This window comes from Carica papaya, chromosome 4 (genome assembly GCF_054855325.1).
Source record: "Carica papaya isolate Zhongbai chromosome 4, ASM5485532v1, whole genome shotgun sequence".
Taxonomy (NCBI): Eukaryota; Viridiplantae; Streptophyta; class Magnoliopsida; order Brassicales; family Caricaceae; genus Carica; species Carica papaya.
The window spans coordinates 6550463-6568164 of record NC_142312.1 but is presented as its reverse complement, the minus strand read 5'-3'; the positions used below and the strand labels follow the sequence as shown (position 1 = coordinate 6568164).

The window sequence follows — 17702 nt, the reverse complement described above, 5'->3', positions numbered from 1 at the left end:
GGGCATTACATAGACCATCTTGAAGGGCAGTAATAATGAATAGAATCAACTGTGACTATGGTCTTTGTATGGTTATAGATAATTAACTTCTAGCTAATTAGCTAATACTTGTGTAACTCATACTAATGAATCAATAAACATCATCAGATTCTCCTCAATAGTTGAAAGCATATATGCATGCATCTTCCAATCGAAGTTTGAATTATATCTATAATTGAGTCAAAGAACAAGTACTTCCAAGCCATGCAGTAGTAAATTCTGATACAACGACAAGGAATGGACTTCCTCAGCAACTACACATGGGTAGGACCTCGATTTCCTGTTGCTCTTAGATTTCTTTTTCTAACTATGAATTTCATAACATCAAATCCTACATATATGAATGTCTGTAATTATGAACAGATATATTATATAAATATATTTTTCTTTCTTCTCATAACATAAAAATATATTCAGCATTTATGGAGTCATGATTATCTTTGTTAAAATATTGTATAGAAATTAAATTAAATATTTCAGGATATCGTAGTAATCAGAGGTTTTGGATTATCAATTTTAACTGCTTGTACGTGATACAATGTGTTAAAAAATATTTTAGAATAATTTGATGGTTAAACATAGGCAATTATTTTGTAATTAATCCCAATTCACTATATGAATTACATATAATTTACCCAATTCACCATGTGAATTACATATATAAGGTGTAAAGAAGAACAAGGAAATACATAATGTGAACTGTTATCAAAATTATAGTGCGATAGATCATATGTATCTCTCTCTGAGCTGAATATCTAAGAAAATATACATATGCATGATGCATGTGTTCCCTCTACGTAGCTCTATAATGCTCTTTCTCTTGGTTGGGTCTCCCCAAAGCTGATGAAAAAGTGAGGAAGAGGAGACAAGGTCGGCCCCTCTCATATCTTCAATTTGGTTTACAAGATTCATCACCCAAACACCTGCATGTTCTATTTAAGAACGTTTTTCTTTTTCATATAAGACCTGCATTTATTGCTCTCATCTGCTTCTTCCACTACAAATACTCCCACTTCAAACCATCAAAACACCCACCAAAATCTATTAGCTCACCTTCTCTCAATTCAAAAGCCCATATATATATATTGCTACTCTCTGTATCTATCTATACACTCTCATCATGTCTTATCTCATTCTTCTCCTTCTCTTGTGCCTTTCTCTTCATGCATGCAACGCTCGCCCTCTATGCCTTTTTTATTGCAAGGGGAAAGTACAATCTAATCTTTTGACAGAGGTTAATGCCAAAATCTTGCGTATACTTTTGTTGTTATTAAAAAACATATGTAGATTGTTTCTATGTACGTAAGAAAAATAGTTGATGTGCTGATTATGTATGTATATATACACATAAACCAAGACTCTGTAATGTGGTATACTGCAGGGAGTCGATAGTGCAAATTACTTCCGTAAGGTTTGGAATCCATCAGAGCTCCAGAAAAAAGGACCGGTGGACATAAAAAACAATGGAGGAGAAGTTGATCATCGGGATAGAGCAAGCACTCTGCAACAAAATTTCATGAAAGAAAAAGTAGTAGGTGGGAAAAAATAGACTCCCTTATTTATTTATTTATCTATTTTTTTTTTATAAAAAAAACAGACTTTTAGAGATCCTCATGCACATGCTACCAAGTTAAAAAAATCATGAGTCTTAACTCTAGCTAATATATACATATGTGCTTTAAGTTCAATTCCGATGTGCGATAATGATCTCTTTCCTATATATATATATATGTGTGTGTGTGTGTATATATATGCATACCCATTTACATAATATTTTAGACATTTAACGGAAATATAAAAAAAAAAACACACAAAAGAAAAGACTAGTAATACACATAATTTAAGCTTTACATCTCCAGAAATAAATCATGGTAGATATCTGGCTATACTTTTATTTTTACCACTATATCTCTATACGTATATATCTCTTATAATATACCTAGGGCACCGCTCCCAAAATAACTTTCTTTTCGAGATTTTCACGTTACCGTCTGTGATCCTTATTCCTGACAATCAATTTGGTGGGTATATATTCATGCAGGGTACAAGATCATCATCTCTTCGCATAATGATCTGCAACAGAATCAGGATAAAGTAAAGGTAATAATAAATAAAGTGGAACTCCATGCTCGCACTTGGTTAAATACCGAACCCTGCGGCTCATCTTCTTCAAAACATGCCTAGTCTATATAAATATGCATGTGTGTGTGTAAAGGCCGCCTTGATGGTTCATTGGCATATGCACTGACATGAAATCAATTGAAGACAACAAGAAATAATGATGTTTTATAAATCTTATATACATGTATAAGAGTTCAAATGGACTGGAAGTGTAATAAGCAGATTGTGTTGGTCTTTGGTGTAGGGCTTAATAATAAAGAGACAAGCAAGGTCGATGCTTGGAAATCGTTCAGGGGATGATACTGAGGAAGCTGTAGATTCTAAGGAGAACGATACTGTTGAAGACATTGTTGTTATGGATTATGCACAACCCCACAGGAAACCACCTATCCATAATGAAAAACACTAGATACATATTATCTATATACACAGTCAAACTTGTCTTACAATGGGTTTGTAATAATTTACGAGAACAGTATCTGTTTTTTTGTCTGTTTTTCTTAATATTACTAGCTAGAAAAGAAATATTATCTCAAGGGCACTTGTGTCTTCTTATTTTTCCAGTAATCTGCTTAAATTTCTATCCAGGAATTGATCTCCAACTTGAGCATTTGCCAAGGCTTTGACGAGTTATGTATGTGCGTGTGAGTGTATGCATATTGTCGCACAGTATTGTGCTTTTGATCTTCAAAAGGAGATTTCCTAATTACGGAGATAATTAAGATGCATTTGAGAAAGAAAGAAGAAAGATTTGGTGTATTAGAAGACAGCTTGTAAGAATTTGATGAATTGATGCATGATGGGTTTACGTTGTCTGTTTGTTTAAATTTTCAGGCAGTATTAATGAGATTGTGAATAAGAGGAGACAGACGACATGGGCGTGTTGCCATAGTTGTCAAAGTGTTGGTTGGTGTGTTCTTGGACAATAAATGAAAGAGACAGTACCTGTAATCTGTTTGTTATACAATTTCTCCAATTTTCACTTTTTGATCATCACATCACACCCATATTCCACTATAAACTGGGGGATTCTTTGCAGCATAGTCCAAAACATGAAACAATAAATGAAAAAAAAAATGTCCTGGGAAAGAGAAAACAAAAGAAGTTATCTATCATTTTAGTAATTGCGTAATAACGCTTTAACATTATGTAAAAGTCAAATAACTGCATATAATATAATGTTATCTGAGTTTGCACAAAATTATTAAAAATGTTTAAAAAAAAAATTACTAAACCATTATGCTTCCGGAGTCCTGTGATATTTCCAATAAATTACAATTAATCTGTAGGGACAGAACAATATATTATAGGCTTGCTGTCTCCATCTGGCTTTCTACTACTATTTAGTTTATGAAATGAATTATGAACAAAAATGCTAAATAATTCTGAATAAAATGAAAATAACAACTCTGAAAAGATTTTCATAGAACAATTAAATCCTGAGCCTTGTTTTGGGATGTTATTAGAATATACAATCTGCTCCACAAGAAAATTTTACTCGTTTTTACTGCTAATATGCACGGCTATTACTGATAGGAAAAGTGCAACAAGCCACATGCAGATCTTGCTGTCTTGCAAAGGAATGGAACTGATGTTTTTTTCACTCGAGGCCATGTAAATTATCAATACATTTTCTCTCTTTTTGATCTACCAAACACCTTGAGCCTAACTAGTCATTTAACCAGCATCTCCATGTGGGATGCTTCCTTTCAAGTATAGGAATTCCACATGATTCCTTAATTGGCAAGTTGAGGGCTCCTCTGAAGGAGAAGGGAAAGAAAAACTATAACTGGTATCTATTTGAAGCTCAATAGAACATTACATACAATACTCCCATTTTCACCCTTTTCGTTAGATTCATTAACAAATTCCAGCATTCAGTCCAGGCAGAAAAGGCAGATATTTGATAATGCATAAAGAAACACATTAAGCTGATTAACAAGAACTAGAAAGAGACAGTGTGCATAAGTTACTCAAGAAAGATTCCTATCTATTTCTGAGGTGGGTATTGAAGATGCGATATGAAGATTGTTAGGTGCTATGACGTAGACCCCACCTGCAAATTGGCTCTACTTAGAATCATCTTTTCATGAATCTGGTGTTTTTGTCTTACTTTGTGTAACGAAATGAAGATGAATACAAACGCAGGAATGCAAGAGATCTGTCTCAGGTTGCCCTTTCTTAACTAGTTGTCCATTAACTAACAACTAATAATGATCTCTACCAGCTGTCATTGCTGCAATCTATGAAGACAAACCAAAAAGACAGATCAAAACAATGTTCAATCGGGAGAAAAAAAATGAATTCAATATGTCAAGGAAAATGTTCTGCTCTGAGTATCATTAACTTCCAAAACTAACTTCTCTAATGGATTATAAGACAATGAAATTGACATCCAGTATGGCATGTTTGATAATAATTCATTCTGGTAGCTCAATTTCCACTACAATTCACGATGAAAGGTTTCACGAAGTTAATAAACTCTGATGTCTTGATCCCTAGCTTCAAATCAACCTCCCCACCCCCCAACCAGAAGAAATCAGGATTTAGTTCCACAATTGCTTCATCCAAAATCACCTGAGATCAAAGCCATACTTTAAAAATAAAAACACAACAATGACAAACAAGCTTGTAAAATTCAGGATTTTGCTGAGACAGGGAAAATTCTCTTCAACTTTGATTCCTTGGAATCACCAAAACAAAACAGCTTATCATTCTTCTAGTTCGTTAGAGGTGAATTGCCTAAGCAAGAAAAGAAAACTTTATCTATCCACTGAGCAGTAATTTCCTACATGGTCTCATCAAAACCTATACATCGGAAGGCACCATCAACAAATGCATGCTTCAACTTTCTCATACATATGAATACACAATAAGTCTTTGCTGTTGCTTAGCTGCCTTAGTTGCAGGCTGATTCTTCAACTTTTAGTGTCAGAACCTGTATTGTTACTATGGCAGGCTGGTCAAGTATTGATCTTCACTATCAATCAGTGGACCACCAAAACATAGTCAACTTTCCAAAACAAAAAAAAAAATCTAACTTTCACTAATAGGGCTCGAATTTTGAAAGTAGGATGTTCAGACAGTAGCACCAACCCAACAGCTGGCAGTGAGGTTGGGGAAATACAATTATAAACCACAATTTCAATGGTCCATGCATGGACAAAAAAGTGTATTATGTTTCTTCAGCAAAGTATGATAGGGTCTTGTGCACAAAACCAGCTACTTTGGTCACAAGCAAGATAGTAATAGCCTGTGCCTCCCCAGGCAAGGGAACCTAGGGGACCACACAAATGACACTGTCCATAAAACATGTACGAATTACACATCTATCTCTAAACCACATTTAAACTTGGAACCTTTTTTTGGGATAAAAAGTGTAAGTATAAACTTGAAACCATAAGAAGGTGCACAAGAGGTGGGAGTTCTTTTTTCTTTTTTGAGGAGCACGAACCTTGGTTCTGATAATCATCAAAGGATGAGGCCATATGAACAAAATGCAACAAATTCTAGATTATAAGCTAACATATTTTAAGAATAATGAAGTGCTAACCAAGACCCTTTCAAGAGCCACGTAAAATAGAATTTCATTAAAAAGATTTTCGAAGTAATGAAGTTAGGAAAGTAATTACCGGAATGTCTGTATTCATGCCTATGCATGTCACAGCATTGTGCTCATATCCAGTCAACTTTATTGATGTATCCTCAGGAGCAAGCCTCACTGCATAATGGACAATATTTGCTACTAATTTGTCAGTCAAAACAAGTGAAAAAGATCACCAGGAGCATTGGCCTAGTAGTTTTTTTCCTAGCTTCCTCATGGTGGGAAGCTCCAGTTCAAGCCAAGCTGACTACATTAAGTCCATTGTTTTAATACTAAAAAAATTGGACAAGACACAAGGATTGCATAAGAGCTATAAAGATTTTGAAACCTGAATAGTTACCAAATAAAGATAGTCAGTTATACTTTTTCCTACACCTGCGCACCTGTATTTACAATAATAATAATAATGTACAAAAATAGCCATAACGCAGTCAAACCTAAAGAACATGATTAACTCCAAAAGCAAGCTCATCAACAGTTGTTAACACCCTCTCTCAGGGTGGTCTACAGGAATGGATCATAATGAACAAAATATTTACACCACCAAGGTAAGAAATTATATATTTCGGTCTTGGCTGGTCATGGCATGGGTTATCAATGTTTAAGGAAAAACAACTTCAATGCTTAGTTGGAAGAGATGCTTAGGGGAGGATGATTCATCTAATTATGGATCATGTTGAATTTTCAGCTAGGGCCTGAGTAAGACTGTAATATTCAGATCCTTCTATAGAAATTCCAATGGTATCTTTCATGGAGTAGGTCACATTAACTGGAGCACATAAATCTTGGGTGTCTTATTTTTCATTATCACACAACAAATTTCGGATGGCTCAAAACATCCATCATGTCAAGGAGTAAAGAATGGAGCTCTTTCTTTTATGGAATGGAGCTGCTGTTAGGGTAGAAATAACCAGAAATATCGAGGAGAGTGACAAGAAAGAGACAAACGTGAGGCTGACAGAGGCAAGAAAGGAGACAAAAGCTCAAGTTAGATTTAATTAATTGGCTATCCGAGAAGTGCATGGTTCAGTTTAGATTGCTATTTAGCTTTTGGTGATCTGACATTCTTTGAGGACCACTCCGTTTCGTTAGGCCCTAAAGTTGGAGAATATATGTATCCCTTCAAAAAGGCCAGAATATCCAAAAGACACACACTTGACCTTACAATCACTAAAACTTCTGGGGGCTGACATCACTAATGAAACACGCACAATTAAGAAAAACCAAGTTGATGCAGATTAAGAAAATATTGTTTGACTAAAAAAATATTGTTTTGGAATAAATATTCAATTAGCGAAACTTTTCTGGTATTTATTATTATTTTGTTTTAATCTTATTTAAGTTACCAAGATTACTTGGGCATTATGGTATTTTAATTTTCTAGTTAAGTATATTTATTTAAAGTATGACAAGAATTAGAATCTTTTAAATTTTTCTTATAATTTCCTTACCAATTCTAATTAATGCCTACATAAAGGCCAGTAACTATTAACAATGTAAGATAGACAATGATGAAGTAAGACTTATACCCTATTATCACACTAAGCATTTGTTCTTCTAACTACTCTCTAACTTATCTCATTCTTCTACTTCTTGACACTTCTGCACTTTGATTTCCAAGTTCCTTTGGTCTATCTTTATTCTTTATTTCTTACTTAAAATTTCTCTTCTTTTTTCTAAACTATCTAAGAGACAAGTTAGTTCAACGACTACTTATTTTGCATCAGTTAGTATCAAAGTCTAATTACTCCCTCCACCATTCAACAAAAATTTATTACTTCAAAATAAAACCCACATCTTGACAAAAGAAAAGTTTTTCCTAAAAAAGTTTTTCCCCCAAAATAGCCACAACATAGGCTACAATCATCACCAACCACCAGTCACTCTTGGGAGCCGGTTTGCACCACCCTTGTTATTAGGGTCAGAGAACTCTGGCTGGCAACTCCTCATTTTTCAGCAGTCAATTTCATTGGAAGACATTATACAAGTTAGAATCACAGCCGCGATTTCATTGGAAATTGAAATGTATTGTCTTTAATTCTGCATGAAAGTTCACTTGAAGTTGAGTTTTCATTCTCTGACATGGAACCTGGAATCAACAGCGCAATTCAAAACTCCGCATATACATGAGCAATTAAAAACTTAAAACCCAAGTAAATTCTTCCTATTTGATTCACACTCAATAAGAGAGTGAAAACCAAGGTAAATGGAATGATAATTTGATAAGTGAAATCAATTAAAAAAGGATTAATAAAACTCTACAAGAACTTATCTTAATAAGTTGAATCAATTCCCACTTAACAAGAAGGTTAACAGAAACCTCACTACTTGAAAACTAAAATTTATAATTTTATTATTTTTAAAACTTAAATTATTACAAATAGGAATTGATGACCTATTTATAATATAAGTCATACGAATAATAAAAAATAATAATCTTTTAATTTAATGAAAAAATTAAATATAAAATAGAATTAGAAAACTAGCAAAATTAAAAAAATTACAACTGATGCAAACAAGTCTAAAAACACTCAAGATACTCAAAGAGTATCAAAAGGTGACTTGGAGCAAATTTCAAATGACGTAAATACAAATAGAGTTTCAAACCTAAAAAGTTTCAGCAGACCAGTAACAAGATCAAATGCAAAAAAGCTTAAAGAGTTGCTCCAAGTTTTCACTCAAAAACATGTGTATGATGGGCTGGCCAATTGTGGAAAGTTCAAAAATAACCTTTTTGAACAGCCTAAATTCGTAACTTTAATTGGGTTTAAATGATTTTGGATAATTTGGCCTTATTTGAGTCTTATTGGTAATGAGTGAATAAACCTTGTGTATGGACTGGATCAGTTGAGTTGTTTTAAGTATTTTGAATTGTTTTATTTTACTTTGAGTTAATTAAGTCCATATAATCAAATGTAACTCATTTGGCCTTAAGTCTTATCTTAGTGTTATTACAAGAATGAGCCCATAAGCATATGATGTCACAAACAATTAGCGGTGTTGGTTAAAAAAATTGAAGTTACAAGGAGTTACATAACAATTACATACCTATAATTAGTTTAGTTATTGTTGGAGTTACAATTGTAATTATCACATAATTAGCTTAATTATTGTGAGAGTTACAATTGTAGTTATTCTGTTGTAACTTATCATTGATTTCTTTGACTATAAATACCAAATGAACTCTTCTTTGTGAATATCAAGAGTTGTAATCAAATATTTCAGAATTGAGTTGATAGCGTTTTAATTTTCTTTTCACTTTATGCACAAGGTGTTGATTTGAAATACAATTGTTATCATTTGTATTTCAATTTTGATTTCCTATTTCAATTATTCTTGGCGCTTGTTTGGATTGGATTCAAGAGATATCATTTATCTTTCTTAGATTCTATTTAACTTCTACCATTTGGGTGATTGACCAAATTTGATTCCTTTTTACTTGTGATCTAAATTTTGTTCTAAACCGATTGAAGAGTTATAAGGTTTAAGTAAGGGTCTTGGGGTTCCGCATCATTTGGTATCAGAGCGTTGGTTCACCAAGTAAATTAGTCTATCTTTATTTTGTTGTCTTTATTTTCATTATTTTTTACAAAAAAAAGAGACAAATTTGCATTCAGCAAAAAATCAGATTAGCCTTATTTGCTTAATTGTGCAAAACACACTTTAAACAATTCTACCTTATGTAATTGAAACACTTGCTGTTATTTCTCCTTTTATTTATATCATAAAACATTCAAATACATTTAAAATTTAAAAGAAAAACTCGTTTCAAGATTGTTTGTTTGGTTGAAATTGTTTGTGTAATTTTTGGGACTGTTTGAAAACAACTCAACTAATCCAGCCCATACACAAGGCTTATTCACTCATTACCAATAAGACTCAAACAAGCCCAAATTATCCCAAATCATTTAAACCTAATTAAAATTACGAATTTGGGCTGTTTAAAAAATTCATATTTGAACTTTCCACAATTGGCTAGCCCATCATCCACATGTTTTTGAGTGAAAACTTGGAGTAACTTTTTAAGCTTTTTTGTCTTTGATCTTGTTACTGATCTGTTGAAACTTTCCAGATTTGGAACTCTACTTGGTTTACGTCATTTGAAAATTACTCCAAATCACATTTTGATGCTCTTTGAGTATCTTGAGTGTTTTTAGCCTTGTTTGCATCATTTTTTTTTTTTTTTTTTTAAAGTGACTTGGAGCAACCCTTAACTCTACTTGATTTGTTGCCTATTCCTATAAATGATATTTCTAATTTGGATGGACATAAGAAAGCAAAAATGGTTAAAACAATTCATGAAAAAGTAAGACAACATTGAAAAGAAAAATGAACAAGTAACATCCCATGTCAATAAAGGAAGGCGCAAGATTTCATTTGAATCCGGAGATTGGATGTTGGTTTATATGCGCAAGGAACGATTTCCATCAAAACGGAAATCTAAGTTGGATGCTCGTGGGGATGGTCCATTTCAAATCTAGCCAAAATCAATGAAAATGCCTACAAAGTAGACCTACCAAGTGAGTATAATGTTTCGGCTGCATTTAACATATATGATTTATCCCTTTTTGAAATTGATGCAGGAATTGATTCGAGAACGAATTCTTTTGAAGGGAGGGGGGATGATGCAAACAACACTAAAAACACTCAAGATACTCAAAGAGTATCAAAAAGTGACTTGAAGCAAATTTCAAATAACATAAACACAAATACAGTTCCAAATCTGTAAAGTTTCAGCAAACCAGTAACAAGATCAAAGGCAAAAAAGTTTAAACAGTTGCTTCAAGTTTTCACTCAAAAACATGTGGATGATGGGCTGACCAATTGTGGAAAGTTCAAATATGAACTTTTTGAACAGCCCAAATTCATAACTTTAATTGGGTTTAAATTATTTGAGATAATTTAGACTTGTTTGAGTCTTATTGATAATGGGTGAATAAACCTTGTGTATGGGCTAGATAAGTTGAGTTGTTTTAAGTATTTTGCATTATTTTATTTTAGTTTGAGTTAATTAAGTCCATATAGTCAAGTGTAACTCATTTACGCTTAAGTCTTGTCTTAGTGTTATTACAAGAATGAGCCCATAACTATATGGTGTCACAAACAATTAGTGGTGTTGGTTAAGAAAATTGGAGTTATAAGAAGTTACATAATAATTACATACCTATAATTAGCCTAATTATTGTTGAAGTTACAATTATAATTATCACATAATTAATCTAATTATTGTGGGAATTACAATTGTAGTTATTGTGCTGTAACTTATCATTGATTTTTTTGACTATAAATATCAAAAGAACTCTTCTTTGTGGACATCAAGAGTTGTAATCAAATGTTTCAAAATTGAGTTGAGAGTGTTTTGACTTTCTTTTCACTTTATCCACAAGATGTTGATTTGGAATATAATTGTTATCACTTGTATTTCAATTTTGATTTCCTATTTCAATTGTTCTTTATTCTTATTTGGATTGGGTTCCAGGGATATCGTTTATGTTTCTTAGTTTCTATTTAACTTCTACCATTCGGGTGATTGAACAAATTTGATTCATTTTTACTTGTAATCTAAATTATGTTCTACACCTATTGAAGAGTTCTAAGGTTCAAGTAAGGGTCTTGGGGTTCCACATCAACAACTAAAATATAATAGATATGTTCTTCCTTTATAGAAACCTTTTTAAATAAGAAAGATCTTAATTGGTTGTGGCTGATTTAGAGGAAAGAATTTAAATATGTTTTCTTTTTTCGCAAGATTTAACATTTAAGGAGTTTTCTTCTTTTCTCAAACAAGCTTGCGATTTAGGATCAATTTCCTTATTTGGCCGATTCTCCCTCTTAAGAAAAAAGAATTCCCAAGGGATTAGGAAAGAAAATCCCATGGGAGTTTTCCCTTTCCTTGCTCACATCACTCTTATAATAAAATTTACATTTTCTCACAGTTGAACTAAATATTGATTTCTAAATGAATTCTATAAAAGTAGTTTATTTGTTACAAATATAGCCTAAGTGTTTAAATCTAATTAAATTATTTGAGTCCTAAAAGTTATGGGTTGTTAGTTTTTATATGAGTAATTCCGCACTTTCCTTTTTGGTTTTAAAGTTTTAATAAGAGTAGATACTCTCTATATATGGAAAAGTCGGGCAATTATGAATTAGATTTATTGAGGGGAATCATTTATTCAGTTCCTGGATAACCCAGAAAAACCAGGCCATTTTTTCTCTCAAATATCTCTCTACTTCTGCTGCATCAGATATGCCACTGCTTGCTGAGAATATCTCATATGTAAAGTTTTCAATTTTTTTAAAGTACATGCTTTTATAATAAACTGCACAATAACAAATAAGATACAACAAAATACATAATGATCATGTAATTAATGTCCCGAAATTTTTTTAAAGAAATACAAAATTAGCCCCCCAAGAATGTCTTTTAACACAATATGGCGTTACCTACTACTGACATGTCCTCAATTGTTTTTAAGATATGCTGTTAATGCTTACTCAGAATTCCATGTTCGTCTGGCGATTCTTGGAAATAAATAAGGACTTGAAAGTGATCATGCAGACATCCAATTATACTTTTGAATTATTCTTGCTGAACTGTAAAAGGCACCTTCAATCATAGAATTTCATAAAGTGAAAAAAAGCTTACGGTTGAATTTTTTCTTTGAAATCTTGCCATTGTTTTGCGAGTACAGGAAGTTTTTAACAGTTTCAGCATTGAATCGAGCAGTATACTGCAAGAGAAAAAATGCTTACGCTTAGATATTTCAACCACATGGATAGGTAGCCACATTATTTTTGTGGAGATGAGCAATATACCTGAACAACAACAATGTAGTACTTTGAATTATTGCGATTGCTACAGTCAATGACATCAGCTGGAGCTTGTGTATTGACCTGCGCAGCACAAAAGAACTTCATCTCTGACTAGAGAATACCTTAAAGAGTAAAACTTTTAAATATGGCACTATGAAGTTGAATCTGATAAAATAAATGAGCTGGATATCAAGTTTAAGAATATCATTAAGCTCCAAAAGATGTTGCAGTGCAACTTCTGGATTGCTTACATGCTGTGATATCATTCATTATGTACAAATGTCTCATAGGCTCTGTTTAGCAGAATCTCTAGCCTTCTGTCGATGTATTCTTCTCCTCTCCCAATAATGTTTTGCCTTTTATCCGATAAAAGAAATATCCCCTAGGCTCTAGCTTTCTCCAACAATTTTTTTGAAGAAAAAGAAGATTGTATCAAGAGACACAAGGGGGTGACACCCATACAAGAAGATTAGCTTTCCCAAATGTATATTTTCCTGATCCTACTGTATTACTGTAAGTGGTTAGCCAGAACTAGAGTTTAGCAATAGTGATGCAGAAATCCCACAGATTCGGAACAGCAGCAACTGTACCTTTCCTTAATGATGTAGATATCAAAATTTGAACCTCAAGCATTATATCTTTCCTTCACTGCGACTAATTAAGTCTGTAATTTTTGTGTTATTGCTGCTTTATTTGATTTTGTTAGTTCTAAGAATATGAAGTTTTATTTTCTGAGAGTAATTAAGTGCCACCCATATGCCAAAAGAAAGAATTTATAGCTGAAATAAAATATTAGCAAGGTCCCCAAGATTCTTATTGGTATCTACAGGATGACCCTTAAACAAAAAATGCAAGATCCTGAACCAAAGGTCTAACCCTACCAAAAGAAAAAACAACATCCTCAAAGGTCCTACAGTTTCTTTCCTTCAAATAATCCACAAGGTAGCTAAGAGGAAAAGAGGAATGAACCATTCCCCTCTTCTTATTAACCCAGACATACAGCCAAGCTCATTGCTCATCCAAATGGACCCACAAACAACCCAATTCAAGCTAAGAAAGTGGAGAAAGATGTTTTTTGTCCCTCGTAGTAATAGGAATATTTTACAGCAAAGCTTTATATATGTGATAAGAAATATTATAAAAGAGGGACAAATGAAAGTGAGAGGATAAGTAACCTCCAAGTAGAAACAAAAGAACAAAAGAACCAAACAAAATATATCGGGACCTAATACAGGTTCAATCCCTATGCAAACAATGTAAAGGTATGTTCCGAAAATCCTTTGCCCAAAGGGAGCATAGAAAATCAATCTACCCAAACTGCTTGATCTGGTTGAAAATGATGCTTAAAATCCTATGATTCCACTCCAGCAAATGACCCATAAACCGAGAAATTCAGCCCATAAGCAAAATCTATGCTCCTTAGTCTTTCCCACAGCGCGCAGATAAGATGAAACAAAAATCAGAAGTGCAAACCCAAACTTTTCCCAAACAAAGAAAATAATGAATCATTAGCAAATCTTTACTTATTTCTTCATTAGGACCAAGTTGTTTCTAGCTCCAGGTAGTTTGTAAACCAATACCCTACAGACTAATTTTTTGACATAAGTTTAGCACAGATTTTTTTTTTAAATAAAAAGTACGAATTGTATTAATATAGGCACCAAGGTGGTGCCACCTATGTACAAAATTTACAAGTTAATCAATGTATCAACAAATTCCACTAAATCTTCCATAGAACAAAGAGGATGGCCCTGTAACAAGTTTAGCACAGATAAAATCTACAAAGATTTCTCTCTATTTTCCCCTAGAAGGATTTCTAGGTAACAATGGCTACTGTAAAAACTAACAAGAGAACCCTCTACATCAAGTGTTATTGTTGCAAGATTAACCTGATATGATACATAGTGGATGGGAGCACAACCACCCTAACAATGACAGTCAAGGGGTGAAGACCTTTAGTAAACAATTTAGAATCAACAACGAGTCTTAGAAACCTAGCAGCAAGTTACTGAGCATGGAGATCCATGAAATGCTGGGTGGAACAAATTTTAATGAAGACAACAATCACCAAGAAGGTAGGAAATTTGTGATGGAGACTAAAATCGCAGCCAACTTATCAATCATAATGATCCTGCACATCCATGTCAGCCTCTACACGATTATGATGATTCTGAAAAGCAAATGGTAGTTTAAGAAGATATAAGCTGCACTAAAGCACTTGAATACCGCAAAAGCGAGACCACAAAGGGGCAGCATTAACTATGGTCTTATGTTGCTATCCTCAATATGATGAAATTTTTAGATATCTTGTGTTTTTCTCTATTAGGTCTACTTGGTAGAAAAATTGTTGCTATCCTGGACATACAAGAAATAAAAAGAGTCAATGTGGTTGCCTTGTAGACTTCAAGAAGGTGCTTATGCTCTAGTATCCAACAGAAACCAATTCTCAAGGCATGCAAAAGCATACACAACAACTTAGGTTTTGGGCTCCTAGCAAAGACAATTATTCATGTTACAAAGAATCAATTCGGGAAAAAGATTATCCAAAAAATGCATGGTAGTGGACTTTGTGGTCGTCTTGGCAAAGACAGGACCATTACCGGGCTGGAAGAAAGATTGTTTTGCCTCAATTGAAGCAAGACGCGCAAAACCTTGCTAGAAAGTGTCTTGTTTGTCAAGTAGCAATTAATAACTTAATTCTTTCCCTTAATTACTCCATTTTAACAAGGCAAGCAAAGAGAAATTTGCCTCTTCTTTTTTTTCCCTAATCTTCCATCTTCAATACTGACCTTATGAAGAAAATATCAGCATTTTTATTTCCCCTAACTTTTCTCCCATGCCAAACAGACCATAACTATTAAAACACATTGAAAAACCACCAAAAGTTCAACATTTCTGTTTACATCCTATGTTATTATACTTAACACTAACCACATTCTATCTAAGCAGCCTATCCGTATCTGGTTCAATAGCAATAAAGCACACTAGAAGCAATCTCGCATGCAGCATCTTAATCCCCTTAGAGTTGTATCGATGACAGTAAAAATACACTAGCATCAACAAGAAATAAAATAAATAAATTGAAGGCATTGATCAGATAAGGAGCAAAAGTGAACATGAAAGTACCAATACGATGCTTTTGCATAGATGGTCGATGGATGCAGCACCGAGGAGATCGCGTCGGCATTCAAGAGATCGATCGTAATAATCAGCAGGAACTCTCTTAAAGGAGAAATTGTTGACGCCGTTTGATCGGAGAATGTTGGAGAGGCGAGCCACGGTGCCGGTGTCGCGGTCACTATCGCCGTCGCCGTTGGCTCCGGGAGAGGAGTAAAATGGCGATAGCGATGGGAGAGGATTGTGAGGGAGCAGAGAGAGCTCTAAGTTTGATATGCGACTGAGGATTTGTGTCTGGACTCGCTCTAGCTCTGCAAGTGTTGCATCCATTGTTGCACCTCTGTCTAACTTTCACTGAGACCTACAATCTGCACAGGGGATCCGCTCAGAGATTTCCCATCGGGTTTACTATGATAATGCTTGTATGCTGGGTGATCCAACCGTTCATTCAGTACACGTCGGACGGCGCCATGGCAGAAGAAATGGGAATTTATTTATGCACCAGGAATTTTTTTAAAAGAAAAGAATGGAGGATGGACTCTCAAGGCCAAAATTCTCTAATGGCATCTTTATACATTTTCTAAAAAAATAAGACATCTAAAATTGTTTGTTCAAATAAGTAAATTCGTTTTATGAAAAAGTAAATGTTCATTAGATCCCCATTAATCTTGCTATTTAGTTTACATATAACAAGTGATATTATATTTTTTATACAACTAATATTATATTTTAAAATTTTTAATTTAATAATAATAATAATATAAAAAATTTAAAAAAAAAACAAAAAATATTTAGAATCAAACTAAATAAAAAAAAAAAAAATTTTAAAAAAAAACATAATTTCTTAACTATTTCTCAGTCTATTACATAACTATAAAAAAAAATATAAGCATTATGAATAATTTTTTTATTCAATAACTATATTTTTTCGTTTATTGTGATATAGCTCGTGCAAGTTTTTAATATTATATATATACATATGTATAACGATTGATTGTTTTAGTAAATATATATTATTTTAAAATAGATTATTTGATATTTGTAAGAAAAGTATTTGTTAAAATTTTTGAGATAAGTATTATGACTTGAAATGCTATGAGCATTAAATTTTTATAGTATAAATCTTTGTGAAGTGTTATATTTTTCTTTTAAATGTACAAATTGATGCTCTTAATGTTGAATTTATGAGTATTTTTTATATTTAATTCTATTCAATTTAGGTTCTAAAAATATATTCAAATTTCACAATATAATGTTTTTAGAAAAAAAAAAGATGTTACTGCTTGTTTATTAAAATGACAAAACCAATATTTAAATTTGTAGTCTTTATTTTATTTTTTATATTCTTTATTAATACGATTTCACTAAACTCTATTATTTATAATGGAGTTAGTTTTGATAAAAAAATTTACATATTTAATTTTAAAAGTGATTACAAATCAATATATACTTCATATTTCTTAATACCTCATCAAATTCTGACTTGAGTATATTGATGAATAATGTATGTGTAATATCCGGTCGGAGCTAGGTATAAAAGAAATATATATATATATAATATATTAATTTATTAGAAAAAAAAGAATGTAGGGAAAAGGAGAACAAACCAAGCGGCAATATGTATATATATATATATATATATATAAAATGAAATAGTAGAAGAAAAAAAAAGAGAAGAAGAGAGCTGAGTTCGAGTGGTGAGAGAGGAGGTCAAGCTGAGTGAGGATAGGGGCCGAGAGAGCGGAGTGAGGGGAGGAGCCTTAGCTGCATGAAGAGGAAGAGTGAGCAGCAGTAGAGGAGGTGAGACGCAGCAGAAAGGGGAGACATCGCGAGAAGAAAAGGAAGAAGAAAGAAGAAGAAGAAAACAGAGAAAAAATCATGGTCGGTAAAGAGAGAAGAAAAGGAAAAAGAAGAAGAAGAAAAGAAAAAGAAAAAAGAAAAAAAGAAGAAGAAGAAGAGGAGTTGCGGGAAAGGAGGAAGAAGAAGAAAAAAAAAGAAGTTATAG

The 17702-nt window shown here is 33.0% G+C and overlaps 2 protein-coding genes across 7 annotated transcripts; one reads left to right on the top strand and one right to left on the bottom strand.

Moving 5' to 3' along the window:
* The first annotated feature begins 1023 nt into the window (after positions 1-1023).
* Positions 1024-2747, top strand: RGF6 (root meristem growth factor). Its single transcript, XM_022056742.2, has 4 exons — positions 1024-1273; positions 1421-1574; positions 2081-2139; positions 2405-2747. Exons 1-4 carry the CDS (start codon positions 1160-1162, stop codon positions 2567-2569), a joined length of 492 nt encoding a protein of 163 aa, XP_021912434.1. The 5' UTR covers positions 1024-1159; the 3' UTR covers positions 2570-2747.
* LOC110826140 (YbaK/aminoacyl-tRNA synthetase-associated domain-containing protein) lies at positions 1376-16263 on the bottom strand. 6 transcript variants are annotated; one of them, XR_015818357.1, is made up of 6 exons: positions 15707-16262; positions 12584-12661; positions 12414-12498; positions 5793-5881; positions 1979-2112; positions 1376-1540 (listed from the first exon to the last, which is right to left on the bottom strand). XR_015818357.1 is itself a non-coding variant. In XM_088217616.1 (6 exons), exons 1-5 carry the CDS (start codon positions 16025-16027, stop codon positions 3140-3142), a joined length of 675 nt encoding a protein of 224 aa, XP_088073742.1. In that variant the 5' UTR covers positions 16028-16263; the 3' UTR covers positions 1853-2112; positions 3106-3139. The 6 variants fall into 6 exon arrangements, 5 of the variants coding, with proteins under 5 accessions (XP_088073742.1, XP_088073743.1, XP_088073744.1 ...); XM_088217616.1 differs by lacking the exon at positions 1376-1540 and adding an exon at positions 3106-3241 and having other exon boundaries at positions 1853-2112; positions 15707-16263; XM_088217617.1 differs by lacking the exon at positions 1376-1540 and having other exon boundaries at positions 1853-2112.
* Between the last annotated feature and the right edge of the window lie 1439 nt (positions 16264-17702).

Excerpts from the sequence above, each read along its gene's own strand:
- RGF6 (XM_022056742.2), top strand. The coding sequence starts at position 1,160 with ATGTCTTATCTCATTCTTCTCCTTCTCTTGTGCCTTTCTCTTCATGCA. Across the intron at positions 1,575-2,080 it reads CATGAAAGAAAAAGTAGTAG|GGTACAAGATCATCATCTCT; the intron begins GTGGGAAAAAAT and ends ATATTCATGCAG. Across the intron at positions 2,140-2,404 it reads AGAATCAGGATAAAGTAAAG|GGCTTAATAATAAAGAGACA; the intron begins GTAATAATAAAT and ends TCTTTGGTGTAG.
- LOC110826140 (XM_088217615.1), bottom strand. The coding sequence starts at position 16,027 with ATGGATGCAACACTTGCAGAGCTAGAGCGAGTCCAGACACAAATCCTC. Across the intron at positions 12,499-12,583 it reads ACTACATTGTTGTTGTTCAG|TATACTGCTCGATTCAATGC; the intron begins GTATATTGCTCA and ends TTTCTCTTGCAG. Across the intron at positions 5,882-12,413 it reads TTCAAAGAAAAAATTCAACC|TGAGGCTTGCTCCTGAGGAT; the intron begins GTAAGCTTTTTT and ends TCCATTATGCAG.